The sequence below is a fragment of the Pelophylax lessonae genome (assembly GCF_965119305.1).
Source record: "Pelophylax lessonae genome assembly, chromosome: 5".
Taxonomy (NCBI): Eukaryota; Metazoa; Chordata; class Amphibia; order Anura; family Ranidae; genus Pelophylax; species Pelophylax lessonae.
In genome coordinates, this window is record NC_138772.1 from 254,099,467 (window position 1) to 254,125,527 (window position 26,061).

Below are 26,061 nucleotides of genomic sequence, written 5' to 3' on the forward strand. Positions count from 1 at the left end.
TTTTATTGGAGTGAAAAGTTTAAGTAATTAGGCTGGAGAGGTCATCATTTTAAATTAATTTAATTATGTTGCTTTGCCATGCAGAGGTAAATCACAGGCTCACTTTAAAGTCTAAACCCTTAGGATTTTAGTTTACCAGTCCTTGGGTTCGGTGGTTACATTAGCTTTTTTTTTTTTGAACTTTGGTAATCCTGTCATCAACTTTTTGTCCTGAGTTGGTATATGTAATGCCTCATTCTCACCTCATTATGACATAAAAAAAAAAAAAAACCCACAAACGTATAGAGAAGAGTCCATCCGCACAGCATTAATGGTAATATGTATTAATCATAACAAGTCCAATGAGAGTGTCTTTTTAAAGGTCTTTATAAGGGACAATGAAGAAAATAAGAATATAATAAAATGGTAAAAGTCCTGCTGAACCAGGCAGCTTTTCTCAGAGATGGAAGAAGCTCTGGAGCAACAAGAAAAAACAAATAAGCGCCCTGGGTGCAGACTGCTTTAATAAAAATGTATAAAAACAGATAGCCGCAACTCACAAAGGTTGATGGTAAGCAGACATGATAGTAAAGAAGTCCCTCATAGATATGCAGTGTGCTGTGAGCTTGTGGAGCCGTGGAACAGGAGAGAAGGTGGCCGGCCTATGTCTCAGGGTGTCCAGGTCATACGACAGGAATGAGCACCGCAGTAGAGGGAGGAAGGGTCACGTCTGTGACGCTGCTGGTATCCCGGGGCCCGGAAATGCACAACATGTTTCTGAGCATGCGCCAAGTCTGCAGTGGACATGCACGCTCTTTCCTCAGTGGTAAGTCAAGTGCCAGCACCTGAGGAAAGAGTGCACATGTCCACTGTGGTACCTAAACACTTTGCGGTGAGGTACTCCTTTGAGGAGTCCCTCCTTAAAAAGTAGAATGTTCCAGTGGTGTTGAACCCCCCCCGGTTCCACGTTAAATAAGGCAACCATGATTCCGGTTGAAATGATCTTCGGCCTTTAAAGATCTAGGTGACAGGAAAGCGGAGGCTGTGGCCCGCAATATGTTTACTGTTTTCTGGTTCAGCGCTTAGGCCGGTTTTCACCATTGCCCTAATGTCGCAAACTCTGAGTGGGCTAAGCTTTTGCGCCATGACCTAGAGGGTGAGCAGCTGCCCGTTGCCTTTGCTGAACTGGTGGACCAGTTGGTCTAGGGTTTGCAGTTTATCTGTGATGCTTCTTTGGATTCTGCTCCCCTGATATCTAGGCTGTTTTTGGCAGTGGTACTTGGGTGCGTATTGTGGCTTGAGTGTTTGGTCTGTGGACCAGAAATCTTAAAGGGGGGGGGGGGGGGGAATGAATTTTAACCCTTTCAGGGTATTCACCTGTTTGGGATCACCCTGGATGACATCATTGGGAGTCTCACAGAGGGGAGAGAGAAGAGTACTTTCTCCTACGTCCTCTGACAGTCGCAGCCCGTTAAGTAATCCTTCACGAGTGGGTAATGTACCTCTCTGCAGGAGTCGGCTAGGCAGTGAAAAGGTTAACAAAAAAATTTACACACGACACCTCTAGGGGGCTGTCCCTCAGCCATTACTCATCAGCCACTAGGTGCTGCTCTTCAGTTTCATGCTGCCTAGCGTAGGAGTAGGACCTAGGTTTACCTCCACCGGTTCCTCGGCAGGAAAGGTTTTGGGTTTTTTTGTTCACCCCTGTTCCTGGTGCCTGGGAACCCTGAGTCTTCACCAAGGTTTTGCCTGTGGTGTTGGTCTTGTTCCTGCACAAAGGGATTGCGATCCTCGGGTATCTGGAAGATTTCCTGTTGAGAGTAGGTTATCACCCCGACCCTATTGGGCAATCCGCCAATCGTTTCCTTACCGCTCATGTCCTGGAGCTCGGGGCGATCATACTCTGCCTCCTCCATTGGTCGCGGGAACCGCCAATTTAAAGGGCCAGCGTCCCTTTTTTTTCATTTTTAAGGCAAAAAATGGTCTCCCGTGATAATAAATTCCCCGCAGACCTGGTGGGGACTTCGGGTACACCTGAATCCTCACCCCTGGCACCCATATCTACTGCTCTGGCGACTTTAGCGTCCCAGGTGAATCTGCTGATGTCGGCACGCTCCTCCATAAAAAACGGCCTGTGCCCTCCTAGTCCTCTGACTTTGAGCCAGAGTTGCTTGCCATGGACGATGGTCCCCCTGAGGGGTCCCGGTCCTCCATGTTGAGGGAGAGGAGAAGGGGGAATCTTCCTCCTCGGTAGGAGGTAGGAAACTCTATCTTAACGATGAGCCAGCTCAGTCAAGTGAGCAGTCAGTTTTTCTCGGGTTCCGCAGACCCCAGACTGTCGGGTCAGGCATTTTTCCTGCCAGTGGATTTTCCAGAGATTGTGAATGGCCAGTGGCGGCACATTTAGTTAATGTTGGTGGTGCCTAAGCGTTTTTTGGAGGCGGTAGACGAACGTTGGGTTGGTGTCCCCAAGCGGGGGATCACACTGTCTAGGCTACATAAGTCCAACTTGCTTGCCGGTAGGGGATTCCCAGTATTCAGGGATCTGGCTGATAGGCATGTGGAAGCCCTTGCCCGCCACATTTATCTAGTGGCGTGTTCCCTGTTGCAACCTGTGTTTTTCCTCAGTGGTGGCCTCTCGGGCGCTCATGACATGGTGCAAGGGGCTTCGCAGCAGGATCAGCTCGTCCACACTGTGAGCTTCCTGGGTGACGCGGCTTTGGAAGTGGCTCAGTTAGTCGCCCGGTTATCGGTGGTGGGGATTGCGATCCACTGCATTACCTGGTAAGTGCTGGTCGGTTGACCACGCGTCCTAAAAGACGGTGTCTGAGGTCCCCTATGAGGGGGGGTCGTCTTTTTGGGGTAACTCTAGATGAGTTGATTGCGGGGCTCACGGGAGGTAAGAGTATTTGTCTGCCCCAGGTCACCAAGGGAGAGCTCCCCCGTAAGCGGAGGGGGCCCCCCTTCAAGACTCAGCATAATTGCCTTTTGGGATGCAGGAGAAGGGTAAACCCTTCCGCCTTCCCAGTGGCCACGAGGAGCCGTGGTCGGGTAAGCCGAACGCCGGTCAGTCTGGTTCGGCGGCCCAGTCCACCTCTCCCTAAAAGGGGAGCCCTCCCCGTTGTCGGGGTGGGGGATGTCTGCTTTCTTTTCAGGAACCCTGGTTGTCCGGCATTCAGGACAGGTGGGTTCACGAACCAATTTGTTCAGAGAGATCGAGTTGATCTCGCCCCGCAGACAGGTTCATCCCGTCCATTCTTCAGCTGCCCCCTGATCGTCTCAGAGATCTCATGGGGGCTGTGCTTGCACACGGAGTCATTGAACTTGTTCCTTTTCGGAAAAAATTTTCGCGGTTTTGACTACATCCTGTTCACGGTGCCCAGGAAAGGGGGCACGGTGTGTCCGATTCTGGACTTGTAGTCCCTGAACCGCTTCGTGCGGGACATTCAGGGTGGGATCCATCCGGTCGGTGATGGCCTCGTTGAGGTCTGGGGAATTGCTGCATCCATTGCGTTGCAGGATGCGTATCTCCACATCCCTATTTTCGAGGGTCATCAGAGCTGCTTCCGCTTCACGGTGACTGGGGAGCATTACCAGTTTGTGGCGTTGCCTTACCGTTTTGCTTCGACTCCCAGGGTTTTCACCAAGGCGTTTGTTCCGGTCTAGCTTTGCTGCGTTTACGGGGCATTACAGTCATTGGTTGCCTGAACGACCTCTTGTAAGGTCGAACTCATGTGTAACCTTGGCAAAAGATCTGGCTGTGAATGTTCAGACGCTTCAGGAGTTTGGGTGGCCCGTCAATTTCAGAAGTTGTCACTGACTCCTTCTACTGGTTTCCAGTACCTAGCTGGTCCTGGACTCTGCTCAATCTCGGGTCTTCCTTCCGGGGAATAAAAATCTGGACTGTGCGGGAGAAGATCAGAGCTCTCAGGAACGACTATCTCTCCTCTTTGCGCATCTGCATGCGGGTTCTGGGACGGCTGGTCTCGGCCTTCGAAGCGGTTCGGATTGCTTAATTTCACACCAGGTCTCTGCAAGCGGAAATCCTGGACAGGACACCTCAGTCCTTGGAAAGGAGTATTTCCTTGAGTCATCCGGGTCGGATCTTCTGTGTTGGCGCTGGCCGCTGTCCTTGACATGGAGTCGGTCCTTCAGACCTCTAGTATGGATGGTTGTCACCACGGATGCCAGCCTGTCGGGCTGGGGAGGAGTTCTGGGCACGTTTTGCGCCCAGGGGACGTGGTCGGCCGGGGAGAGTTGACTACCGATCAGCGTCTTGGAGCTCCGAGCGCTCCAGCTTTGTCTGTTCCGGTGGTCACCTCAGCTTCAGTGGTGTCGGGGGCGGGTACAGATTGACAATGCCACAGCTGTGGCTTATATCAATCACCAAGGGGGCATGTGGAGTGCCTGGGTGGCCAAGGCAGTGGCCGAAATTCTGTCCTGGGCAGGGATAGCGGGTACCTTGCTTCTCGGCCGTTCTCATTCCGGCTGTGGAACTCTGGCAGGCGGACTATCTACGTCGCCAGACTTTTGGGCCGAGGGCAATGTCCCTACATCCGGAGGTGGTTCACCTCCTGTGCGCCTTTTTTGGAGGACCCGGGCGTGGATTTGTTTGCGTCCCGTCTCCACAAAGTGGTGGTAAGGTTCGTGGCCAGGGTTCGCAATCCTCTGGCAGGCGCCTCGGGCGCGTTGGTGCCTTGGCACCGCTATCGGCTACTGTATTCCTTTCCTCCGATTCCACTGTTATCCAGGTTCCTCCGCAGGTTGGCGTCGGAACAGATGTCAGTCATTCTGGTGGCCCCTGGCGGGCCTCGACGGTCCTGGTACGTGGCCGTCGTTCAAATAGTTGTCGAACCTTGATGGCGGCTTCCGCTGCGAGACGATCTGTCTCAAGGACCGATCTTCCATTCTGCTTTACAGTTGCTGGCTTTGTCTGCATGGCTGTTAAAAGCCAGGTTCTGAGGGATAGAGGTCTTCCTCGGGTGGTCATCCTTACCTTTGTAAGGGGCTCGCAAAGCTACTTCAAAGAAGTTTTTTTTCGCTGCACCTGGAAAGCTTATTTCGCTTGGTGCGAAGTGCATGGTTTTTACCCTCGTTCCTTCTCGGTGGCGAAGGTCTTGGCCTTCCTGCAGAAGGGCGTGGATCAGCCTCTGGTGCTGACTAAGGCCAAGGGTCTGTCGGCCTTGGCCGTCTTGTTTCATCAACCATTGGCGTTGCTTTCTTTGGTCCACACCTTTTTATTCAAGAGGTGTGACGTTTGGCTCACCCCAAGGGGAGCTCTCTTGCTTCCAGGGGACCTCAATTTAGTTTTTGCCAGTGTTACAATAAACCTCTCTTCGAGAACATCAGGGGGATATCTCGGTCTGTGTTACAGAAAGTTGCTTTTCTGGTGGCCATCACGTCACCTCGCAGAGTTTCTAACATGGCGGCCTTGTCCTGCCGCTCTCCTTATCTAGTACTTCATAGAGATAAGGTGGTTCTGCGAGGAGTCAATCTTTTCTTCTTCCCACAGTGGTTTCTTCCACCTCAATGTGGATGTCGCGTTGCCTTAGCGGTGCGCACGGCCCAAGCATCCTAAGGAGCTTGCTTTGCTTTCTCTGGATATGGTCCGGGCGGTCAAGGTCTACCTGTCCGCCACGGAGTAGATTCGGCAGTCTGATTCTCTATTTGTTCTTCCTGAGGGACTTTGAAGGGATCGGCCGCCTGCGCGGCGACCATTTCTAAATGGATCAGACAGGTGATTGTTTAGGCGTATTCCATCAAGGGTCAGGTTCCTCCTTTCCCTTTTAAAGGCTCATTCTATTCGAGCTGTTAGTGCCGTTTTTTCGCCATCAGGCGTCTGTGGCTCAGGTGTGCAAGACGGCGACATGGTCGTCAGTGCACACTTGCACAAACTTTTAAAATCTTGACATTTTGGCATCTTCGGATGCTTCTTTTGACCGCAAAGTTTTGAGTGCGGCAGTTGTTTGAGGGAACATTGTTTGTTTTTAATGTCTTTCCTTGTTGGTGTTTTTCTGGATTTGTTCCAGTTTTTTTTTTTTTTTTTTTTTTTTTTTTTTCTGTGGGCTCAGATTGTTACTAGCCTGGTTATTTGCATTACCTTCTTATCTGGTTGCGTTGCTTTCCCACCCCTGATACCTGCACTGCTTTGTGACGTCCAAAGTCTAATACCATCAGGCGGCGACTGTCAGAGGACGTAAGAAAATAGAATTTTTGTAAGAACTTACCGTAAAATTCTTTTCTCTGAGTCCTCTGACAGTCGCCGCCCCCCACCCCTCTGGTTTTTGGATCTGGGGGTTGTTGCCTTCCGGTACGGCTTGCTACGAAACTGAAGTAATATCAGATTAGGTTTCTGGTAATGGCTGTGGGATGGCCCTCTAGTGGCGTGCTGAGTTACAAAAGTTTTTTTAACCTGATAATTATCTGCCTAGCCTGCTCCTGCAGAGTGCGCCATTACCCATTAGTGAAGGCCAATACCATCGGGCGGCGACTGTCAGAGGACTCAGAGAAAATAATTTTACGGTAAGTTCTTACAATAATTCTATTTTTTGACCACCCTGGTGTCAGACCGTCGCTGAATGGGTGAAGTTACTAAAAGGTGTCTTGGAAACGTAACAGCTCTCCTCGGGGCTAATTGAACTCTTGGATCAAATGGCTCAAGCCCTTCTGTATATATGTGATGTGTCACTGGATGCGGCTCAACTGGTAGCCAGAGTGTCCGCTGTGAGAATTGCTATTATATGCATGGTGTGGCTAAAAAGCTGGTCTGCGGACCAGGCTTCCAAAATGGCTCTTTTTGACCTTCCCTTTACAGGGGGACAAATTGTTTGGTTCCTCCTTGGATGAGTTAATAAAAGGCCTTACGGGTGGGAAGAGTACTCTTCTCCCTCTCAATACTCTTAAGGGCAAGGCACCACTTGCTATACTGGGGCCTATAGTCATAGTAGCTAGACGGGGGCCTATAGTCATAGTGGTTGAGGTTGACTAAAGACCATAGTCCACCCAGTTCAACCTGTGTAGGTGTGTGTGGATGTATTCATTTCCCATACCCCTGAATGTTTTGATCTATGAGATGTGCGTCCAAGAGTCTGTTAAAAGTAGCCATACTCCCAGCAGTTACCACCATTTGTGGAGGAGAGTTCTACAATCTTATTTGCCTTTGTGTTAACCCCTTGCGTAGCCGGAGGTTAAATCTCTTCTCTAATTGCATTGTATGGCCTTGTGTCATCTTGCATTGCTTGCAACTGTGTATATGTGTATGTATATGTGTATATATATGTGTATGTATGTATGTATGTATGTATGTATGTATGTATGTATATATATATAAAATAAATTTTTTTTTTTTTTCTATGTTGAGATCACCATTGAGGTAATTGTAAATCGCCATCATGTCTCTTCTCCAGGGAGAATAAATCAAACGCTTGTAAACGCTCCTCGTAATGTCTTCCAATCCCCTGATTAGTTTCGTTGCCCTCCTCTGGACTCTCTCCAGTTCCAACACATCCTTTCTGAGGATTGGTGACCAGAACTGGACAGAGTACTGCAAATTAGGGATGTAACGATATCGAAGATATCGCGATATCGTATTGTCGTGGTCGTGTCTCGATATCGTCGTGGTTGGGTTACAATATTAAAAGGACAGGTGTCCGTCAAAAAGCAAGAGGAATAAACACAGTCCCGCGGAACAAATCATTGTTAAAGCGGAGTTCCACCCTGGATTTTTTTTTTTTTTTTAATACCCCCGGGACAGTCAGGGCTAGTACATTCCACAATGGCTAGCCTCTGATCTGTCCTGGGTTGCACTTACCTGTTAGGACAAATACTTACCTTGAAAACGTCTTGTCCAGCGCTGCCATCTCAGATGTGGGCAGCTTGAAGCCAGCGAGATCCCCTTCGGCGTCTTCTTCCGCCTTCTTTGGTCCCACGATGCTCTGCGCCGGCCCCGACGTCACTTCCGGGTCGCGCGCGTCATCCCTCTACAGCTTCTGGGCATGCCCAGAAGCTGTTTAGAAGGGGATGACGCGCGCGACCTGGAACTGACGTCTGGGCCGGTGCAGGCGCAATGATTCCTGGGAGCTATGACGTTCAGCTCCCAGGAATCATTGCAGAGCCAGGAAGTGACGACGGGCCGCGGCCGAGGAAGGAGTAAGAAGGAAGTAAGGTAAGTATTTTTTCTTCGCTACGAGGTAAGTAAAAAAAAAAAAATATGCGATTATCCATTTCTTTTTCAGGTGACCCCGGAGCGAGAAGATGGAGGTAAGTATTAAATTAGGGTGGAACTCCACTTTAACTACATAGACCAGAGTTTAAGGATTTTTTTTACTTTTTTTTTTTTTTCTTGCAATGTAGATATTTTGATCTTTCTGATGAAAAACGTGAACATAAGCTAAATGATAGGTCAGTGTTTTTTTTTTTTAAAGGCTTTTTGACTGACTATTTCATTTAAGTTTAAGTTATGTTCCTAAATACCAGTTTTAAAAGGCTGCCTTTATTTGCCTTGCACATTTAAACCTGACTTAACTTGATCTTTGTTTGCACTTAAAGGGAATTGCCTATTGTTTGTTTACAATTGTTCTAGCTGCTTCTTAACTTGAACATTGCACAGAAGAATCAGTTATGCAACCAAATATTACTATACAGAATATTGATGTTCCTGACTACAACTTGCACTTTAAAAGCACTATGTGATCAGTGTTTTATGTTGTCATGGATCCATAAATACAACAATAAATTGCCTGTTGACTGGCAAAAGCAGAATAAATGTCGGTATTTTTTCGCTATTATCATCACAAACACTATCATGAGCTATTTAACAATACCATGAGCTTTTCCACAATATCGCAATAAATATCGTACCGTGAGGTCAATATCGAAACTGTATCGTACCGTGAGATTTTGATATCGTTACATCCCTACTGCAAATGTGGTTGGACCATGGTTTTATAAAGTGGTAGGATTATAGTTTTTATCTCTGGATTATATCCCCTTCCTTATGCATGCTAATATTCTGTCGGCTTTGGCAGCTGTAGCTTGACATTGCATGCTATTTCTTAATCTATCTTCTACTAAGACTCCCAGATCTTTCTCCATTCTCCCCCCCCCCCCCCCCCAAGTCATATTTTGCGTTTGTTTTTAGTCCCCACGTGCAATACCTTACACTTCTCCACATTAAACCTCATTTGCCATGTAGTTGCCCACTCTGTTATTTTGTTTAGGTCATTCTGTAAGATTTCTACATAATGATGTGAAGTCCTCTGCAAAAACTGATTGAGCGAATGATCCCGTCCTCAATGCTATTTATGCATAAATTGAACAAAATTGGTCACAGGACTGAGCCTTGGGGGGACCCCACTTACCACTCAAGACCAGTCTGAGTACGTGTTTTTTTACCACCCAAACTTTGCGGTAGTATACCCCCCTCCCGTGACTTTGCTCGGAGCACCCAGCCGGCACGTCCGTCGGCTGGATGGAATCCCGATCAAAGCCGGAAACGGCTTCGATCGGGTCTCCGATTACCTAACCCGGAGGCGGCGTCCATGACGTCACTTCCGGGTTACTGTGCTGCAAAAGGCGGCAAATTTTAAAAACGGCTGTATGCAAAAACGCAGTTTTCGGCGTTTTGCATACATGGAAGTGTAGTGGAGGGGTCGAGGGTCTTTTAGACCCTCGATCCCTCCATAAAGACCTGTCACTGCATATTGGTGTCACAAGGGATGTTTACATTGCTTGTGACAGCAATAAAAGTGATCAGATTTTTTTTTTTTTTAACCTGTAATAAAGTTAAAAAAAAAATAGGAAAAAAAAATTTAGCCGCCCCCGTCACCGTTGGCTCGCGCACAAAAAAAAGTATACTGAAGTCGAGCCGCGAATGAAATCGCTGTTCAAACCACACATGTGAAGTATCGCCGCGATCGCCAGAGCGTGAGCAATAATTAAAAAAAAAAAAGAGCTACACTCTAAACTGGTTACCGTTAAAAAAATTGAAAGCGTCGCCTATTGAGATCTCTATTGACCGTAGTTTGTCGCCATCCCACGGGGGGGGGGGGGGGGCGCAATTTTAAACCGTAACATGTTGGGTATCTATTTACTCGGCGTGACATCATCTTTCACAACATACAAAAAAATGGGCTAACTTTACTGTTTATTATTTTTAAATGCAGTGAAATGTAATTTTTTTTTTTTTTTTTTTTTTCTTTCAAAATTTTTCCAAAAAAATGGCGTTTTAAAGACCGCTGCGCAAATACCGCGTGACAAAAAATATTGCAATGACCGACATTTTATTCTCCAGAATCTTTGCTAAAAAAAAAAATATATATATATATATATATATATATATATATATATATATATATATATATATATATATATATATATATATATATAATGTTTGGGGGTTCTAAGTAGTTTTCTAGGAAAAAATACTCGTTTTAACAAAAAAAAAAAGTGTCCAAAATAGGGCTGGGGCTTAAGTGGTTAATTTGTAAATTAAGCGTTTGTGGGGAACTGTATTTAATGCCTTAGCAAAATCCAGATACACCACATCCACAAGTCTCCCCGTATCTTGCTCACAGCTCACTTCCTTGCAGAATGTTAACAGATTGGTTTGACAAGAACGTCCTTTTTGTAAACCCGTGCTGATACTGTTGACTTTAGCCAATTCTTGGATATAGTCCCTTCTCATCCCTTCCAGTAATTTACATACCTTCCAGTAATTTACATACTATTGACGTCAGGCTGACCGGCCTATGATTTCCCGCGATATGCCTATGCCCTTTTTTTAATATTGGTATCACTTTCCCTTTCCTTCAGTCTCCTGGTACAGTTCCTGTCAAAATACTATCTGCCAAGATCAGGAACAGTGGTCTATATATAACCTTACTGAGTTCTTTGAGTACTCTTGGCGCACCATCTGGTTCTGGTGATTTATTTGTGGTAATGTTGCATAGTTACATAGTAGTTGAGGTTCAATAAAGACAATAGTCCATCCAGTTCAACCTGTGTAGGTGTGTGTGGCCGTAATCCTCTCTAATACCCCCTTATGTTCTGATCCTTGAGATGTATGTCCAAGAGTCTTTTGAAAGTAGCCATACTTCCCGCAGAAACTACCTCTTGTGGTAGAGAATTCCACAGTCTTGTAGCCTAACAGTAAAGAACCCCCTGCGTTGCCTGAGGTTAAAACGCTTCTCATCTAATTGCATTGTATGTCCTCGCGTCCTCATACAATCCTTGTGACTGAATAGCTTTTTTTTCTATGCTGAGATCACCATTGAGGTATTTATAAATTGCTGTCATGTCCCCTCTCAGGCGTCTCTTCTCCAGGGAGAATAAATTAAGCGATTGTAGACGCTCTTCATAGTTGAGGTCCTCCAATCCCTTAATTAGTTTAGTCGCCCTTCTCTCGACTCTCCAGCTCCAACACATCCCTCCTGAGGACTGGCGACCAGAACTGACAGAATACTAGAGATGCGGTCAGACCAGACTTTTATAAAGTGGAAGGATTATAGTTTTATTCCTGGAATACATCCTCTTTATGCATGCTAATATTCTGCTGGATTTGGCAGCTACCGCTTAACATTGCATGCTATTGCCTAGTCTATCTTCTACCGAGACTCCCAGATCTTTCTCCATTTTTGATTTCCCCAAAGGTTCCCCCCCCTAAAGTGTTTTGTGCTTTTATGTTTTTAGTCCCCAAGTGCAAAACCTTACACTTCTGCACATTAACCCTCATTTGCCATGTCGTTGCCCACTCTATTTTGTCCAGGTCATTCTGTAAGATATCTGCCTCATGCTGTGCAGTTATTGCCTTGCCCATTTTTGTGTCCTCTGCAAAAACTGATATAGAACTACTGATACCGTCCTCAATGCTGTTTATGAATAAATTGGAACAAGGTTGGTCCCAGGACTGAGCCTTGGGGGACCCCACTTACCACCCCAGACCAGTCTGAGTATGCGTTATTTATTACCACCCTTTGGACACGCCCTTTTAGCCAGTTCCGTATTCAAGAGCAAACCTTGTGCTCGATGCCTGCAGACCTTATTTTATAAATTAAGCACTTTTGGGGAACTGTATCAAACGCCTTAGCGAAATCCAGGTTCACCACATCCACAGGTCTCCCCCCTGTCTAGCTCACAGCGCACCTCCTCGTAGAATGTTAATGTTAGTGTTAGAATGTTCTCAAGCCTTTCCATGATTTCACCCTCTGTTAGCCATAGCGGCATATCTGTGATGTACTGCTAACCATACAGTCATGGTCAACCTTCCCCTCCTTTTCCTGTGTAAAGACTGAGGAGAAGAAGGCATTTGGCACGGTTGCCTTCGGTGTCCCCTGTAAACCATCCTCCCATCATTAATTATGTCTGCAACATGCTCTGACCTCGGTTTTTTTTTTTTGCTATTGATATATTTAAAGAATTTCTTAGGGTTCCTTTTACTCTCCTCTATTTGTCTCTCAAAGTCTATTTTAGCATTCTTGATTTCGTATTTACATTTCCTATTTGAATCCTTGTATTGGTGGAAAGCCGAAAATGTCCCCTCCGATTTATTTCTCTTAAAGGCCTTTTTTTTTTTTTTTCCTAATTGGTTTTTTACATTACGGTTTAGCCACCCTGGTTTGGCCTTGGCTCTTCTTAAAAAAAAAAAAATTCCCGTAGGAATGCACTGTGAGAGGCTTTTGTTTAATATGTTCCTAAAGCATTCCCATTTTTCCTCCGTGGTCAGTGTTCCTAGGGTTTGGTCCCAGTTTATTTTCTCGATTACAGTTGAGTAAAGTTTGCCCTTCTGAAGTTTATAGTTCTTATGTTCCCTATGTATTGTCCTTTTAAGATATTAATGAAAAGACGGGCCTTTAGTGAGTGTGCAGTCCCCTCTTCCCAGTCAATTTCGGGATAATTGAAGTCCCCCAAGGCCCCCGCACCTTCTTTTACTGCTCAGAAGTGGCTTTTTTGTACCTCCAGGTTGCAAGAAAGAGGAAAGCCATTCAGTTCTTTTGGGAGTTCCAAGAAGACGTGGTAAACTGAAGACAGGCCAATCCAGATCTGCAGACAAATCCTTGTCTGCATGAAGGGGTGCCCCGATTCTGGGGTGGTGGGACATCTTTGCTTCTTTCTGGAACCATTTACTTCCTTGTTTCAGGACAATTGGTTCACAAACTGATCAGATTAGGGTACAAGATTAATTCCGGTCTCGACCGTCTGACAGGCTCTTCCCTTCCAATCTGCGCACATCTCCAGACCATTTAAGGGTTCTCCAAGAGGTGGTACAAGATCTGCTGTCACAAAGGGTAATTGTGTCGGTTCCCTCTCAGGAACATTTTTTTTCAAGGGTTTTATTCAAACCTTTTTACTGTGCCCAGGAAGGAAGGCAAAATGCGTCCAATCCTGGCCAGGTCAAGGGATCCTCTGGCCGACGCCAAAGACGCCCTGTGGCTCCTTGGTGTCAGTATCTGCTTATATATGCGTCTCCTCCGTTAAAACGTCTGCCGAAACTGCTGCGCAGAATAGGTGGAAGGGATTTAAGTGATTTTAGTGGCCCCAGGCTAGTCTCATACATTTGATGGTGTGAATTATTGAAAGTGCACCCTCGCTTTTTTACGGTAGCCAGGGTTTTGACTTTTCTTCAAAAAGGTTTGAACAGCGTTTGGCTTTGGGCACTATCAAAGGCCACGTTTCGCTTTGGCTGTGTTTTTCCAATGCCCTTTAGCTATGCATCCCCTGATTTTGCACTTTTATTCAGGGGGTGCGTCAAATGGCGCCTCCGAGACTATCCCTGTTTACTCCGTGGGATCTGAATTTTGGTGTTATCGGTTCTTCAAAAACCTACTTTTGAGAACATTAAGAGATGCCCCTGCTTACATTATCTCAGAAGGTTGCCTTTTTGGTGGCTATCACTTTTGCCGGCAGGGTTTCTGTACTGGTGGCGTTGTCTTGCCGTTCACCTTATCTGGTGGTCCACAGAGTTTAAGTGGTACTTCGACCTAATCAGTCGTTTTTTGTGGTGGTTTCTGATTTCCATTTGAATGAAGACATTGTGCTGCCTTTACTCTGTCCGAAGCCCAAGTATCCCAAGGAAATTGCTTTGCATTCTTTGGATGTGGTTTGGGCAATTGGTTTACCTAGCGGCTACTGAATTTTTCAGGAAATCAGACTTGGTCCTTACCGAAGGACCTCAAAGGATTTGGTCGCGTCTGCTGCGAACATATCCAGATGGATCAGGCAGATAGTGGTTCAGGCTTATTCACTGAAGGGTCAGGTTCCTCCTTTCCCAGTGAAGGCACATTCTACTAGAGCTCTGAGTGCCTCTTGGGCTTTTCGCCATCAGGCGTCAGTGATGCAAGGTGGCAACTTGGTCGTCGGTGTAAATGTTCACAAAATTCTACAAGGTGGATGTGTTGGCATCTTCGGATGCCTCTTTTGCCTGCATGTTTGGCAGGCTACGGTCTAAAGAGAATTTTTTTTTTTTTTACTTTTAGGGTGTATGTTTTTTCTAGGTGAGCTCCAGTTGTTCCTAGTTGAGCTCCTTGTTTCCTGGTTGGCTACATTTTAGCCTTTGGGGAATTCTGTTCTTTGCGTTCTTTTTCCCACCCCACATGAAAATACCGATTTGGGGCGTCCCAATGTCTAAGAATATATGAAGCTGCGTCTGTCAAACGAAAGAGAACTGGATTTTTGACTTAACCTAAAATCCTTTTTTTCTGAAGTTCATTGATGGAGGCATCATCTGCCCCTCTAATCATTAGTGGAATGGGGTTGTTGTCTTATAAACACTGAATGCAACCACACTGTGGGCTGTAGCAGAGTGTGTGGGGTTATGCCTGCAGGGACAGCCCCATAGGCCTGGTGAAAGCTTTAAGCTTTTTCCTGCCTAGTTTCCCTATTCCTGATGGGAGGAACATAACCCAATGGCTAAGAATATATGAAGCTGCGTCTGTTGAACTTCTGGGAAAAGGAGTTTACGGGGGAAAAGGATTTTACGGTAAGTACAAAAATCCATTTTCTCTATCGTCCTTAGAGAGACAAAGCCTCATCTCCATGAGCAGAGTTGGTTTTGCTCCTCCCATCAGGAGTAGTCTAAGCATCAAAAAATTTGACTAAACACTGTCTGTCCTTCTCAGCATAAACACCCACTGCATGTGTCTGCACATCAGTTTGTTTCTGCCTAGAGATCCAGGAGTAGGACCTAGGTTTCCTGCTGGGACCCTGGTCTCAGTCTCAGTTTTTATGTTCTTTTCAGAAAATTTTCTTTCTCTTTACTCATTTGCTAGCTAGTTCTCGGAAGGTTTTTCCTGGTTATCTAAAAGCAACAATACCGGCTGGGGCATTGTACTTGATAATCTAGATCCTTCCCCCCCCAGTCTTGCCTACGAACGTGAGCAGGTTAGTTTTGACCTAGGCCTAGCCACGACAGTTCCCCCTGGTCCGGAGGGGGACGAGCCAGCAAGCGGATGCCTCGCCGGGACGCATCGACCTGGAACGCCCTGAGTGGCAGCGTACCCATTGGCTGGCAGCAACCCCACTTCGGGTGGGAAGCAGTCAGCCTGGAGCGGAGCCCATCCGGTCCATGGTATGGTGAGTAAATGTGCCCCCATTGCCCCTTCTGGCCTTGGGGGGCTGTGGGCCCCCTCCTGGGGATAATGGGATTTGTGCCTCCCAAGAGATCCCCTTGTCTGCCTGGTTTTGTGTCCTTCCCTCTCCCTTTCCCTGCGGGTACTGTGTGTCTGGAGTGCTCTGGCACTCTAAGGGGGGGGGGGTAAAATTGTACCTTGGGCTTGCTGGTCCCGTTTGTTCCTGAGGCCTTCATGTGTCTGTCCCTGACGGCCGTATGGTAAGCCGTGGGCGCAGCCATCTTAAGTGTGGGCAATGTATTTTTTCCCCATAGACTTGTATGGGGCAGCCATTTTCCCTGCTGCTACCTATTTGTATGGGCGTCCATCTTTGTGTAGCCTGTGCTATACTAGGCAGTACTTCCCTTTTCAGGCGACATCACTCCCTATGTGGTAATTTTTTGCTGCAATGCAGAGGTCACTTCCTGCTTTTCGCTCATGCTGGGTGGATTCAGGAGGAAGAGTGTCTGAGGTGGTAACTTAATTGGGGGTCCCTGCGGGCATATCCCTACACTTTTTGATATCAGTTTGGGTTAAAGATCAGGGGCAGTGGTCCCTTTATCCGGAGGTGTTTCATCTTGTGTGCCCGATGGGGGACTCCGAAGGTTGATCTGTTTGTGTCTCACCTCAACAGGAAAGTTCAGAGGTTTGTGGTCAGGTCTCGGGATCCTATGGCACAGACGCTCTGGTGGCTCCTTGGAGTCAGTACCACCTGATTTATGCCTTCCCTCCGCTCGTTCTGCCGAGGTTTATTCGCTGGGTGGCGATGGAAGGCATTCCCGATCATTCTGGTGACTCCAGATTGGCCTCGGCGGTCTTGGTACGCAGAACTGGTAAAAAGGGTCGTGGATCCTCCACAGCGTCTTCTTCTGGGGGATGATCTGCTATCTCAAGGACCGATCTTCCATCCTGCTTTACGGCCACTAGTTTTAACGGCTTCGCTGTTGAAAGCAAGGTGTTGAGGGATTGCGGTCTCACTGATTCGGTGATTCCTACCCTTTTGAAGGCCAGGAAATCATAGTCTAGGAAGATCCATCATCGTAGGTGGAAATCGTACATTTCATGGTGTGATTCGCTGCAGCTGCACCCTCACTTGTTTCTATAGCTCAGGTTTTGGCCTTTTTACAAAAAGGAGTTGCGCAGCGCTTGGCGTTGGGGACTATCAAAGGCCAGATGTTGGCCTTGGCTATTTATTTTCAAGGCTATTTATTTTCAATGTCCATTGGCTACACATAGTCTGGTTCACACCTTTAATCAGGGAGTGCATCATCTGGCCCCTCCGAGGAGATCCAGTTGCCTCCGTGGGATCTTAATCTGGTTTTGTTTGTTCTTCAAAAGCCTCCTTTTGAGAATATTGGGGCGATTTTCTCTGCTTTCTTTGTCGCAGAAGGTTTCCTCCTTAGTAGCTATCACTTCTGCATGCAGAGTTTGAGTTGGTGGCATTGTCCTGTCCGCCTTAATTGTTGGTCCACAGGGATAAAGTGGTCCTCCGACCTAATCCGTCCTTTCTTCCTAAGGTGTTGTCAGATTTTCACCTGAATGAAGACCTTGTTTTGCCTTCCTATGTCCTGAACCTATACACACAAGGAAGTTGCCTTGCACTCTCTGGATGTGGTTCGGGCTATAAAGGTTTATCTGGCGGTTACTGAGTCCTTCAGGAAGTCGGGACTCTTTGTCATTCTGGACGGTCCTCGCAAAGGTTTTGGCTGCGTCCGCCGCGACCATTTTGAGATGAATCTGGAAGACTGTTGTTCAGGCTTATTCAATCAAGGGTCAGGTTCCTGCTTTCCCTGTGAAAGTTCATTCTACTAGAGTGCTGAGTGCCTCTTGGGTGTTTCGCCATCAGGTCTCAGTTGTACAAGTTTGTAAGGCCGGGACTTGGTCGTCTGTACACACCTTCACCAAATTTTACAAGGTGGATTTTCTGGCATCTTCGGATGCCTCTTTTGGCCACAAGGTTGTGCAGGTTGCTGTTTCGTGAGAATGTTTTTTGCTATTCTCTTAGATGTCTTTTACCTGGGTGAGCTCCTGTTTGGTTGAGCTCCATGTTGCCCGGTTGGCTACGTTTAGCCTTTTGGAGTTGACGTTACCTTCTGGTTGCGTTTTCCCACCCCTCATTCCTTTACTTTGGCATCCCACTCGACTCATGGAGATGAGGCTGCGTCTGTCGATGGACGATAGAGAACTGGATTTTTGTAAGATCTTACCGTAATATCCTTTTCTCTGATGTCCATTGACAGATGCAGCACCCGCCCCTCTGTTTGGGGTTGGTTCTTTGTTCTCACTGCTTTAAACTAAACTGATCTGCTGAGTCTTGCTGTGGGGGTTTGCCGAGAGGACAGACCCCTGGGCGTGTGTAGTAATTTTGGTTGCTGGACTACTCCTGATGGGAGGAGCATAAACCCACTCAGCTCATTGAGATGAGGCTGCGTCTGTCGACGGGCATCAGAGAAAATGGATGAGTTTGAAATGTTCCATGAGGAGGATATAGACCTTGTGGGAATAACGGAAACTTGGTTCGACCCCTCACATGACTGGCTGGCCAATATCCTAGGGTGTTCGGTGTACCCGAAGGACCGGGTAGGAGAAAGGGGGAGGGGTATGTCTCTATGTCAAGAATAATGTAAGGGTGATAGAGAGGAGTGATATTATGGAAGGGATGAGTATGGAGTTAGAATCAATGTGGGAAGAAGTAGAAGGGAAAAGTAATTGTGGGGGGTTTGCTATAGGCCACCCAACCAAAGGGAGGAGGTAGAGCTGGAATTTATATCACTGTTGGGTAAAGTGGCAAAACTGGGATCAGTCATCATATTGGGGGACTTTAGTTATCCTGACATTGACTGGGAAGAGGGGACTACACAATCACAGAAGGCCCGTCTATTCATGGAAACCGTACAGGACAACTACATGTCTCAGTTGGTGGATTTTCCTACTAGAGAAAATGCAATGCTGGATCTATTGATCACTAATGACCCAGACCTAATCTCGGAGATAGGAGTCCAGGACAGCCTGGGCTCTAGCGATCACAGGATGATCACATTTAGCATAAATAACAATATAACATGGTAAGTGGGGAACATAAGAACCCTAAACTTCAGAAGGGCAAACTTTCCAAAATTGTGCTCATTGATGGAAAGGGTAAACTGGGACCAAACCCTGGGATCACTGACCAGAGGAAAAATGGGAAGGCTTTAGGAACATATTAAACAAATTCAAATTCATCTCGCAGTGCATTCCTATGGGAAATAAATTTAGAAGAGACAAAGCCAAACCTGGCTGGCTAAACCGTAATGTTAAAAAAAAAAATTAAGGGGGAAAAAAAATGGCCTACAAGAAATATAAATCAGAGGGCACAGTATCGGCTTTCGAGCAATACAAGGAGGCAAATAAGAAAAGTAAATACAAAATCAAAATGGCTAAAATCAACTTTGAGAGGCAAATAGCGGAGGATAGCAAAAAGAACCCAAAGAAATTCTTTAAATATCAACAGCAAATAAACTAGGCCAGAGCATATATTGCACACATAATTAACGATGATGGGAGGATGGTTACAGAGGACCCTGAAAAAGCAACAGTGATGAACGCTTTTTTTCTCATCAGTCTTTACACAGGAAAAGGAGGGGTACACTGACCATGACTGTATGGTTAGCAGTAATTCACAGGACTTGCCACTATGGCTAACAGAGGGTGAAATCAGGGAAAGGCTGGATAAAATTAACACAAATAAATCACCGGGCCCGGATTGCGTACATCCGAGAGTAATAAAAACCGAATGGTGTAGCGCTAAATTATGAGAACACTTATACTGAATCAAAGTATGATGTTAACATGTACAGTCCAAAAAACGAACACTGAAGTCCACAAAGGAAGGTATTGGCTGAAACAGATGTTTGGAGCTTTAACTTTCCTGGGAATCTGTTTTAGCCAATACCTTCCTTTGTGGACTTCGGTGTTCATTTTTTGGACTTTATATGTTAACATCATACTTTGATTCAGTATAAGTGTTTGTCATTCATAATTTAGCGCTACACCATTCTGTTTTTATTATTTTATTTGGAACTTGTACTATTGTTTCAGGTGTTAGCTGCTTCTCCTAAAGCGCAGTGTTTTGTTTTTTTTTTCTGTTTTTATGTACATCCGAGAGTACTCAAAGAACTTACACTATATCTAGACCTCTGTTCCTGATCTTTGCTGACAGTATTATGACAGGAAATGTACCAGGGGATTGGAGGAAAGCAAAGGTGATACCGATATTCAAAAAAGGGCAGAGGCATGTCCCGGGAAATTATAGGCCTGTCAGTCTGACATCGATGGTATGTAAACTTCTGGAGGAGATAAGGGACTATATCATAGAGTTTGCTAAAGACAACAACATCAGCAGTAATCAGCATGGGTTTACAAATGGGACTTCTTGTCAAACCAAGCTCTTAACATTCTACGAGGAGGTGAGCTGTGAGCTAGATAGGGGGGAGACCAGTGGATGTGGTGTACCTGGATTTGGCTAAGGCGTTTTACAGTTCCCCACAAGCATTTAATTCAACTAAAGTCTGCAGGCATCGACTGCAAGGTTTGCTCTTGGATACGGAACTGGCTAAAAGGATGTGTCCAAAGGGCGCTAATAAATAGCGCATACTCAGACTGGTCTGGGGTGGTAAGTGGGGTCCCCCAAGGCTCAGTCCTGGGACCAACCCTGTTCAATTTATTCATAAACAGCATTGAGGATGGGATCAGTAGTTCAATTTTGTGTCATCTGCAAAAACCGATATAGGACAGGGCAATAACTGCACAGCATGAAGCAGATATCCTACAGAATGACCTGGACAAAATACCAGAGTGGGCAACGACATGGCAAATGAGGTTTAATGTGGATAAGTGTAAAGTTTTGCACTTGGGGACTAAAAACGTAAAAGCACAATACACTTTAGGGGAGAAAACTTTGGGGAGATCAAAAATGGAGAAAGATCTGGGAGTCTTGGTGGAGGATAGACTAAGCGATAGCATGCAATGTTAAGCGACAGCTGCCAAAGCTGGCAGAATATTAGCATGCCTAAAGAAAGGGATGTATTCCAGAGATAAAACTATAATCGTACCACTTTATAAAACTCTGGTCCGCCCGCATCTGGAGTATTCTGTCCAGTTCTGGTCGCCAGTCCTCAGGAGGGATGTGTTGGAGCTGGAGAGAGTCCTGAGAATGGCAACTAAACTAATTGGGGGATTGGAGGACCTTAATTATGAGGAGTGTCTGCAATCGCTTGATTTATTCTCCCTGGAGAGGAGACGCCTGAGAGGGGACATGATGGCAATTTATAAATACCTCAATGGTGATCTCAGCATAGAAAAAAAGCTATTCAGTTGAAAGGATTGCATGAGGACTCGAGGGCATACAATGCGATTAGAGGAGAAGCGTTTTAACCTCGGGCAACGTGGGGGGTATTCTTTACTGTTAGGGCTGCAGGATTGTGGAATTCTCTACCACAAGAGGTGGTTTCTGCGGGAAGTATGGTTGCTTTCAAAAGACTCTTATGGGCCATATACACCAAGATTTTCTGAAGACTTTTTTTCCTTTAGACTTACCAAAACCATATAATATGAGGTCACACCTAAACACTTTCAATTTGTATGCAATCTGGCAGGCCCTTGCACTACATAGAAAAAGTCTTCAGAAAATCTTATAGTGTGTATGGCCCTTTAGACTTGCATCTCAATGATCAGAACATTCAGGGGTATGAGATATGATTACAGCCACACACACCTACACAGGTTGAACTGGATGGGCTATTATCTTTATTCAACCTCAACTTCTATGTAAAAGGTTTTTGCGGTAAGATCTTAAAAATATCCAGTTTTTTTTTTTTCCTGTGCACAACTGCATATTCATTCAACCGATATGGGAATGTCTAACTTAACTGGACCATTTTTACATGTTTCTGTATTTTCCTCATGTTTCATAGAAAACGTATGTTACTTCCCCCCCTCTTTATGCAGGATTAACCGCTGCCACCGACAAATGGCAGAAATAGCAGTTAATGCAGTTTTGACTGTAGCTGATATGGAACGCAAGGATGTTGATTTTGAGTTAATTAAAGTTGAAGGCAAAGTTGGAGGCAAACTTGAAGACACACAGCTTATAAAAGGCGTTATAGTCGACAAGGACTTCAGCCATCCACAGATGCCAAAGGTAAATTTAAAGTTGACCTACACTCTAAAGCTTGCAATCTCTCTGTGTCTCTCTATCTCTATCTCTATATCTCTCTATCTCTCTATCTCTCTATCTCTCTCAAATCCTATGATGCCAATTCTACACATAGACATGGAGAACTACCCTAGAGATAGATGGTTGTGCGTGAAAATCCCAGTAGATTAACAGTTTTTGAAATACTCAGACCAGCCCATATGGCACCACCAACCATGCCACATTCAAAGTCGCTTAAATCCCATTTCTTCCCCACTCTGATGCTCTGTTTGAACGCAAGTCCTCCACCACATCTAGATGCCTAAATGCATGGATTTGCTGCCATATTGATTGGCTGATTAGCAATTTGTGGTACCAAACAATTGAACAGGTGTACCTAATAAAGTGGCCTGGGATTGTGTGTGCACACTGCAGAGTATTCCATCGATCCCATGGTACACTGCAGAGCATTCCACCCATCCTCTGACTCGCTGCAGAGCAATTCCACCCATCCCCTGTTTTGCTGCAGAGCATTTCACCCATCCCCTGACTCGCTGCAGAGTATTAAACCCAGTGGTGGAACTACCAGGGTCACAAAGGTCCCAGCGTTTTGCCACCGTGGGGGGCTCAAAGATGGCAGGAAGCGGGCCCGCTGCAGAACATGTGAAAGGGGCCCAGGCTCGGAGGGAAGGGCCTCAGTTTCAGGGGGGAACCCAAAAAAAGGGAAGCTTTTCTTGGCATGGTCTTATGAGGAAGTAGTGAAAAGGGTATGAGGGGAAAGAGGAGGTAGGGGAGAATCTCTAAAAATGTGTAACTTTTTATGGGGGTTAGTTTCAATGAATAGAGTGGTAGAGAGAAGGGAAAGTAGGAGGGTAGAGGGCGACCTGTAGGGGGATTCCCAGGTGGCCCTCTGGCAGGAATTCAAGCAATGCACGTTCTCAGTGCATAAGGGTCTTTCCTCCCTCAAAGTAGAAATTCCAACAAGTTGAACCACTTTTTTTTTTTTTCCCCCAATCGTCTTCCAGGACAGCCCATGAAAAGAAGCACCTCCTCCAACAGGAACAGGAAACACATCACCAATACACTTTAAAATGGCGGTCCCTCTGCTAAACTAGTCAGTTTTTGTTTCCTCTGGACTGTCAGCAAGCAATAAAAACACTTACAGTTGAAGTAAGGGTAAGCAAGCAGGAACAAGCAACAAAACAAACCGCCGGTGCGGTGTCCACAGATGCTTCCGGTCTCGGCCGTAAACCGGAAGTGACGTCACCCGGCTTCTCCCTAACCGGCATCACAACAGACACGTGACTTTATCAAGGGTATAGACCCTTGATAAAGTCACGTCGTGACGCAACGCGCCGGGAGAAGCTGGGTGACGTCACTTCCGGTCTACGGCCAAGACCAGAAGCATCTGTGGACACTGCATCGGCGGTTTGTTTTGTTGCTTGTTCCTGCTTGCTTACCCTTACTTCAACTGTAAGTGTTTTTATTGCTTGCTTTTATTAAAGTATTTACCTACTACACTATGAGCGCCCCCTCTTGTCATTTTAATGATTGAGTGGCATAGGAATACATCAGGATAAAAGTCCCCTTAAGGAGAGGAATTTTCACTACAGACAACTATTCTATGATCTGAGGAGATATCCACTGTCCATTCCCAGTTATACTTCTTTGGAAAAACCCCTGATGTCCTTGATGGTGATCTAACATCTAACACACCAAAAACGCTCTTTTGAGTGTTAATGGAGGTGAGCGGCCATTGCACTTAATCTAGGATTAGAGCTCACAAATTAATCGCATACGTTTATCACTGGATGAGATTCTTTGTTTTATACACTGGAACACCCTTGAACTTTTTCACCCCATTTTAAATTTATTTATGCATATCTATTTTGTGCACACCATCCAGTGACACATGGACTATTTATGCTGTTAGCAGCCTCAGTGTTTTTGTATGCTACTTTATCGCATCACTTGCACTTTTATTTATTTGCTGTTCTGTACTCTGTCACTTTTAGGTGTTGATTTATTGCATCTTTTGCACTTTTATGATTACTTATCACTTCACTAAGCACTTCAGCACTTTTTGCTAATTTGCATATTTTTGAATATTTATCAGCTATTTAGCTAATTTCATGATTTTCATTGTTATATATTGTTTTATTCATCATATATTTCTTGTGAACACCTTTCATCCACTTTGTGTTTTGTGGCCCACCATTTTAAAAATTGAGTGCGGATTCCCCATTTCAATGTACAAATACTGTACTGGTGATGACCCTAGCATAAGGAGCAAACTTTATAGAGAAAGGGAATATAATAACACACGTGGCCACTCACTAAAACTAGGAGAAACTGTTTAACCTTAAAATACGTAAGGCAGGGCTTGACAAATTTGCCTGAAATCTAGGAGCCAGCTAAAAAAGTTAGGAGCCAGTTTTTTTTTTTTTAAACTAAGTGCCGGTTCACACTCATGCGGCTGCGGCGATCGCATGTAATATCGGAGCGCACTGCTCCTTCATTACATGCGATCGGCTGTGCGGTGCGAGTTTAGCCATACACTTTGTATGGCTAAATTCGCACCGCACCCGCAGCAGACGCTCAGGACCCTTTTTTGCAGCCGCATCAGGATCGGATTGCACAGCGGTTCACATTTGTGCGATCCGATCCTGTGCGAACTGCAAGATCGCACTGCGATATGCGATCAAACTGGGGGTGTCATTAAGATTACATTGACACCCCCAGCGTATCGCATATGGCAGTGTGAACTGCCAGGGGCGCGCTTGCGATGCGGGAACATGCTGCGAATTCGCAGCCTTCCCGCATCGCATAAGTGTGAACCGGGGCTTACAACCAAGCTTTATTTAACCTCCCCCCGTCCGCGCTACAGCCTATATACGGCTGCAGCGCGGACTCGAATTTTCGGGAGGCCGTTTTTAAACGGCCTCCCAGTGACACGCCCCCAGCGCGCTCCCGCGAGCGCGCTGCGGGGAAAATCTGTGTCGGCCGTGTCCCTTGGACACAGCCGATCACAGATCGTGGTGAATGGCCAATCACAGCGGCCATTCACCACGTGATCTGGCCGTCCAATGAGCGATGATCTCATATGTAAACATATGAGATCATCTCTCATCGCCGGCGCTCCTTCCTCACACGGAGCCTGCAGTGTGAGGAAGGAGGGGGAGCCGACAGCCGCTGGGGACACAGGAGAATGTAATCAGGGCACCGATCACCAGTGCCCTGATTACTAAAAGGTAAAAACACACACACAGTGCCCCCACATCAGTGCCCGCCATCAGTGCCCCCATCAATGCCCACAATCAGTGCCCATAGTGCTGCTAGTCAGTGCCCATCAGTGCCTGCTCATCTAGGCACTGATGAGCACTGACTGGCAACACTATGGGCACTGAGTGTGGGCACTGATGGTGCTGCCCATCAGTGCCGCTCATCAGTGCCACCCGTCAGTGTCCAGTGCCCATCAGTGCCGCCTATCAGTGCCGCCTCTCAGTGCCCAGCAGTGCCGCCTCTCAGTGCCCAGCAGTGCCACCTCTCAGTGCCCAGCAGTGCCACCTCTCAGTGCCCAGCAGTGCCACCTCTCAGTGCCCAGCAGTGCCGCCTCTCAGTGCCCAGCAGTGCCGCCTCTCAGTGCCCAGCAGTGCCGCCTATCAGTGCTCATCAGTGCCGCCTCTCAGTGCTGCCTCTCAGTGCCGCCTCTCAGTGCTCATCAGTGCGGCATATTAGTACCTCCTCATCAGTGCCCATAAGTGCCACCTCATCAGTGCCCATAAGTGCCACCTCATCAGTGCCCATAAGTGCCACCTCATCAGTGCCCATCAGTGCAGCCTATCAGTGCCCATCAGTGCCGCCTCATCAGCGCACATCAGTGAAGGAGAAAAATTTATTTTCAAAATTTACTCGCAGAAAATAAGAAAAACTTTTTTTTTTTTTTTAAATTTTTTGTCTTTATTCTTTTTTTTTGTAAAAAATAAAAAACCCAGAGATGATTAAATACCACCAAAAGAAAGCTCTATTTGTGTGAAAAAAATGATAAAAATTTCATATGGGTACGGTGTAGCATGACTGCGCAATTGTCATTCAAAGTGTGACAGCGCTGAAAGCTGAAAATTGGCCTGGATGGGAAGGGTGTTTAAGTGCACAGAAGGCAAGTGGTTAATAAAACGGATACTAAATTTAGAAATAGATACGACTAGAACTCCACTCTCTTCTATAGCGCAATTGGATGGAAACAGACTGTCTGTCTCTTTCCATCCGATGCCATCTGATCCGATCAACGGGATGGATAGAAAATAG

At 46.2% G+C, this 26,061-nt stretch overlaps 1 protein-coding gene across 1 annotated transcript in view; it reads left to right on the top strand.

Annotated features, from left to right (window-relative positions):
- The window catches only part of CCT5 (chaperonin containing TCP1 subunit 5), a 162,419-nt gene that overhangs the window by 59,328 nt on the left and 77,030 nt on the right, over positions 1-26,061 (top strand). The window contains exon 5 of the mRNA XM_082259656.1: positions 21,567-21,759. Within this exon, the coding sequence (XP_082115782.1) occupies positions 21,567-21,759 (193 nt within the window). The remainder of the gene's footprint in view (positions 1-21,566; positions 21,760-26,061) is intronic.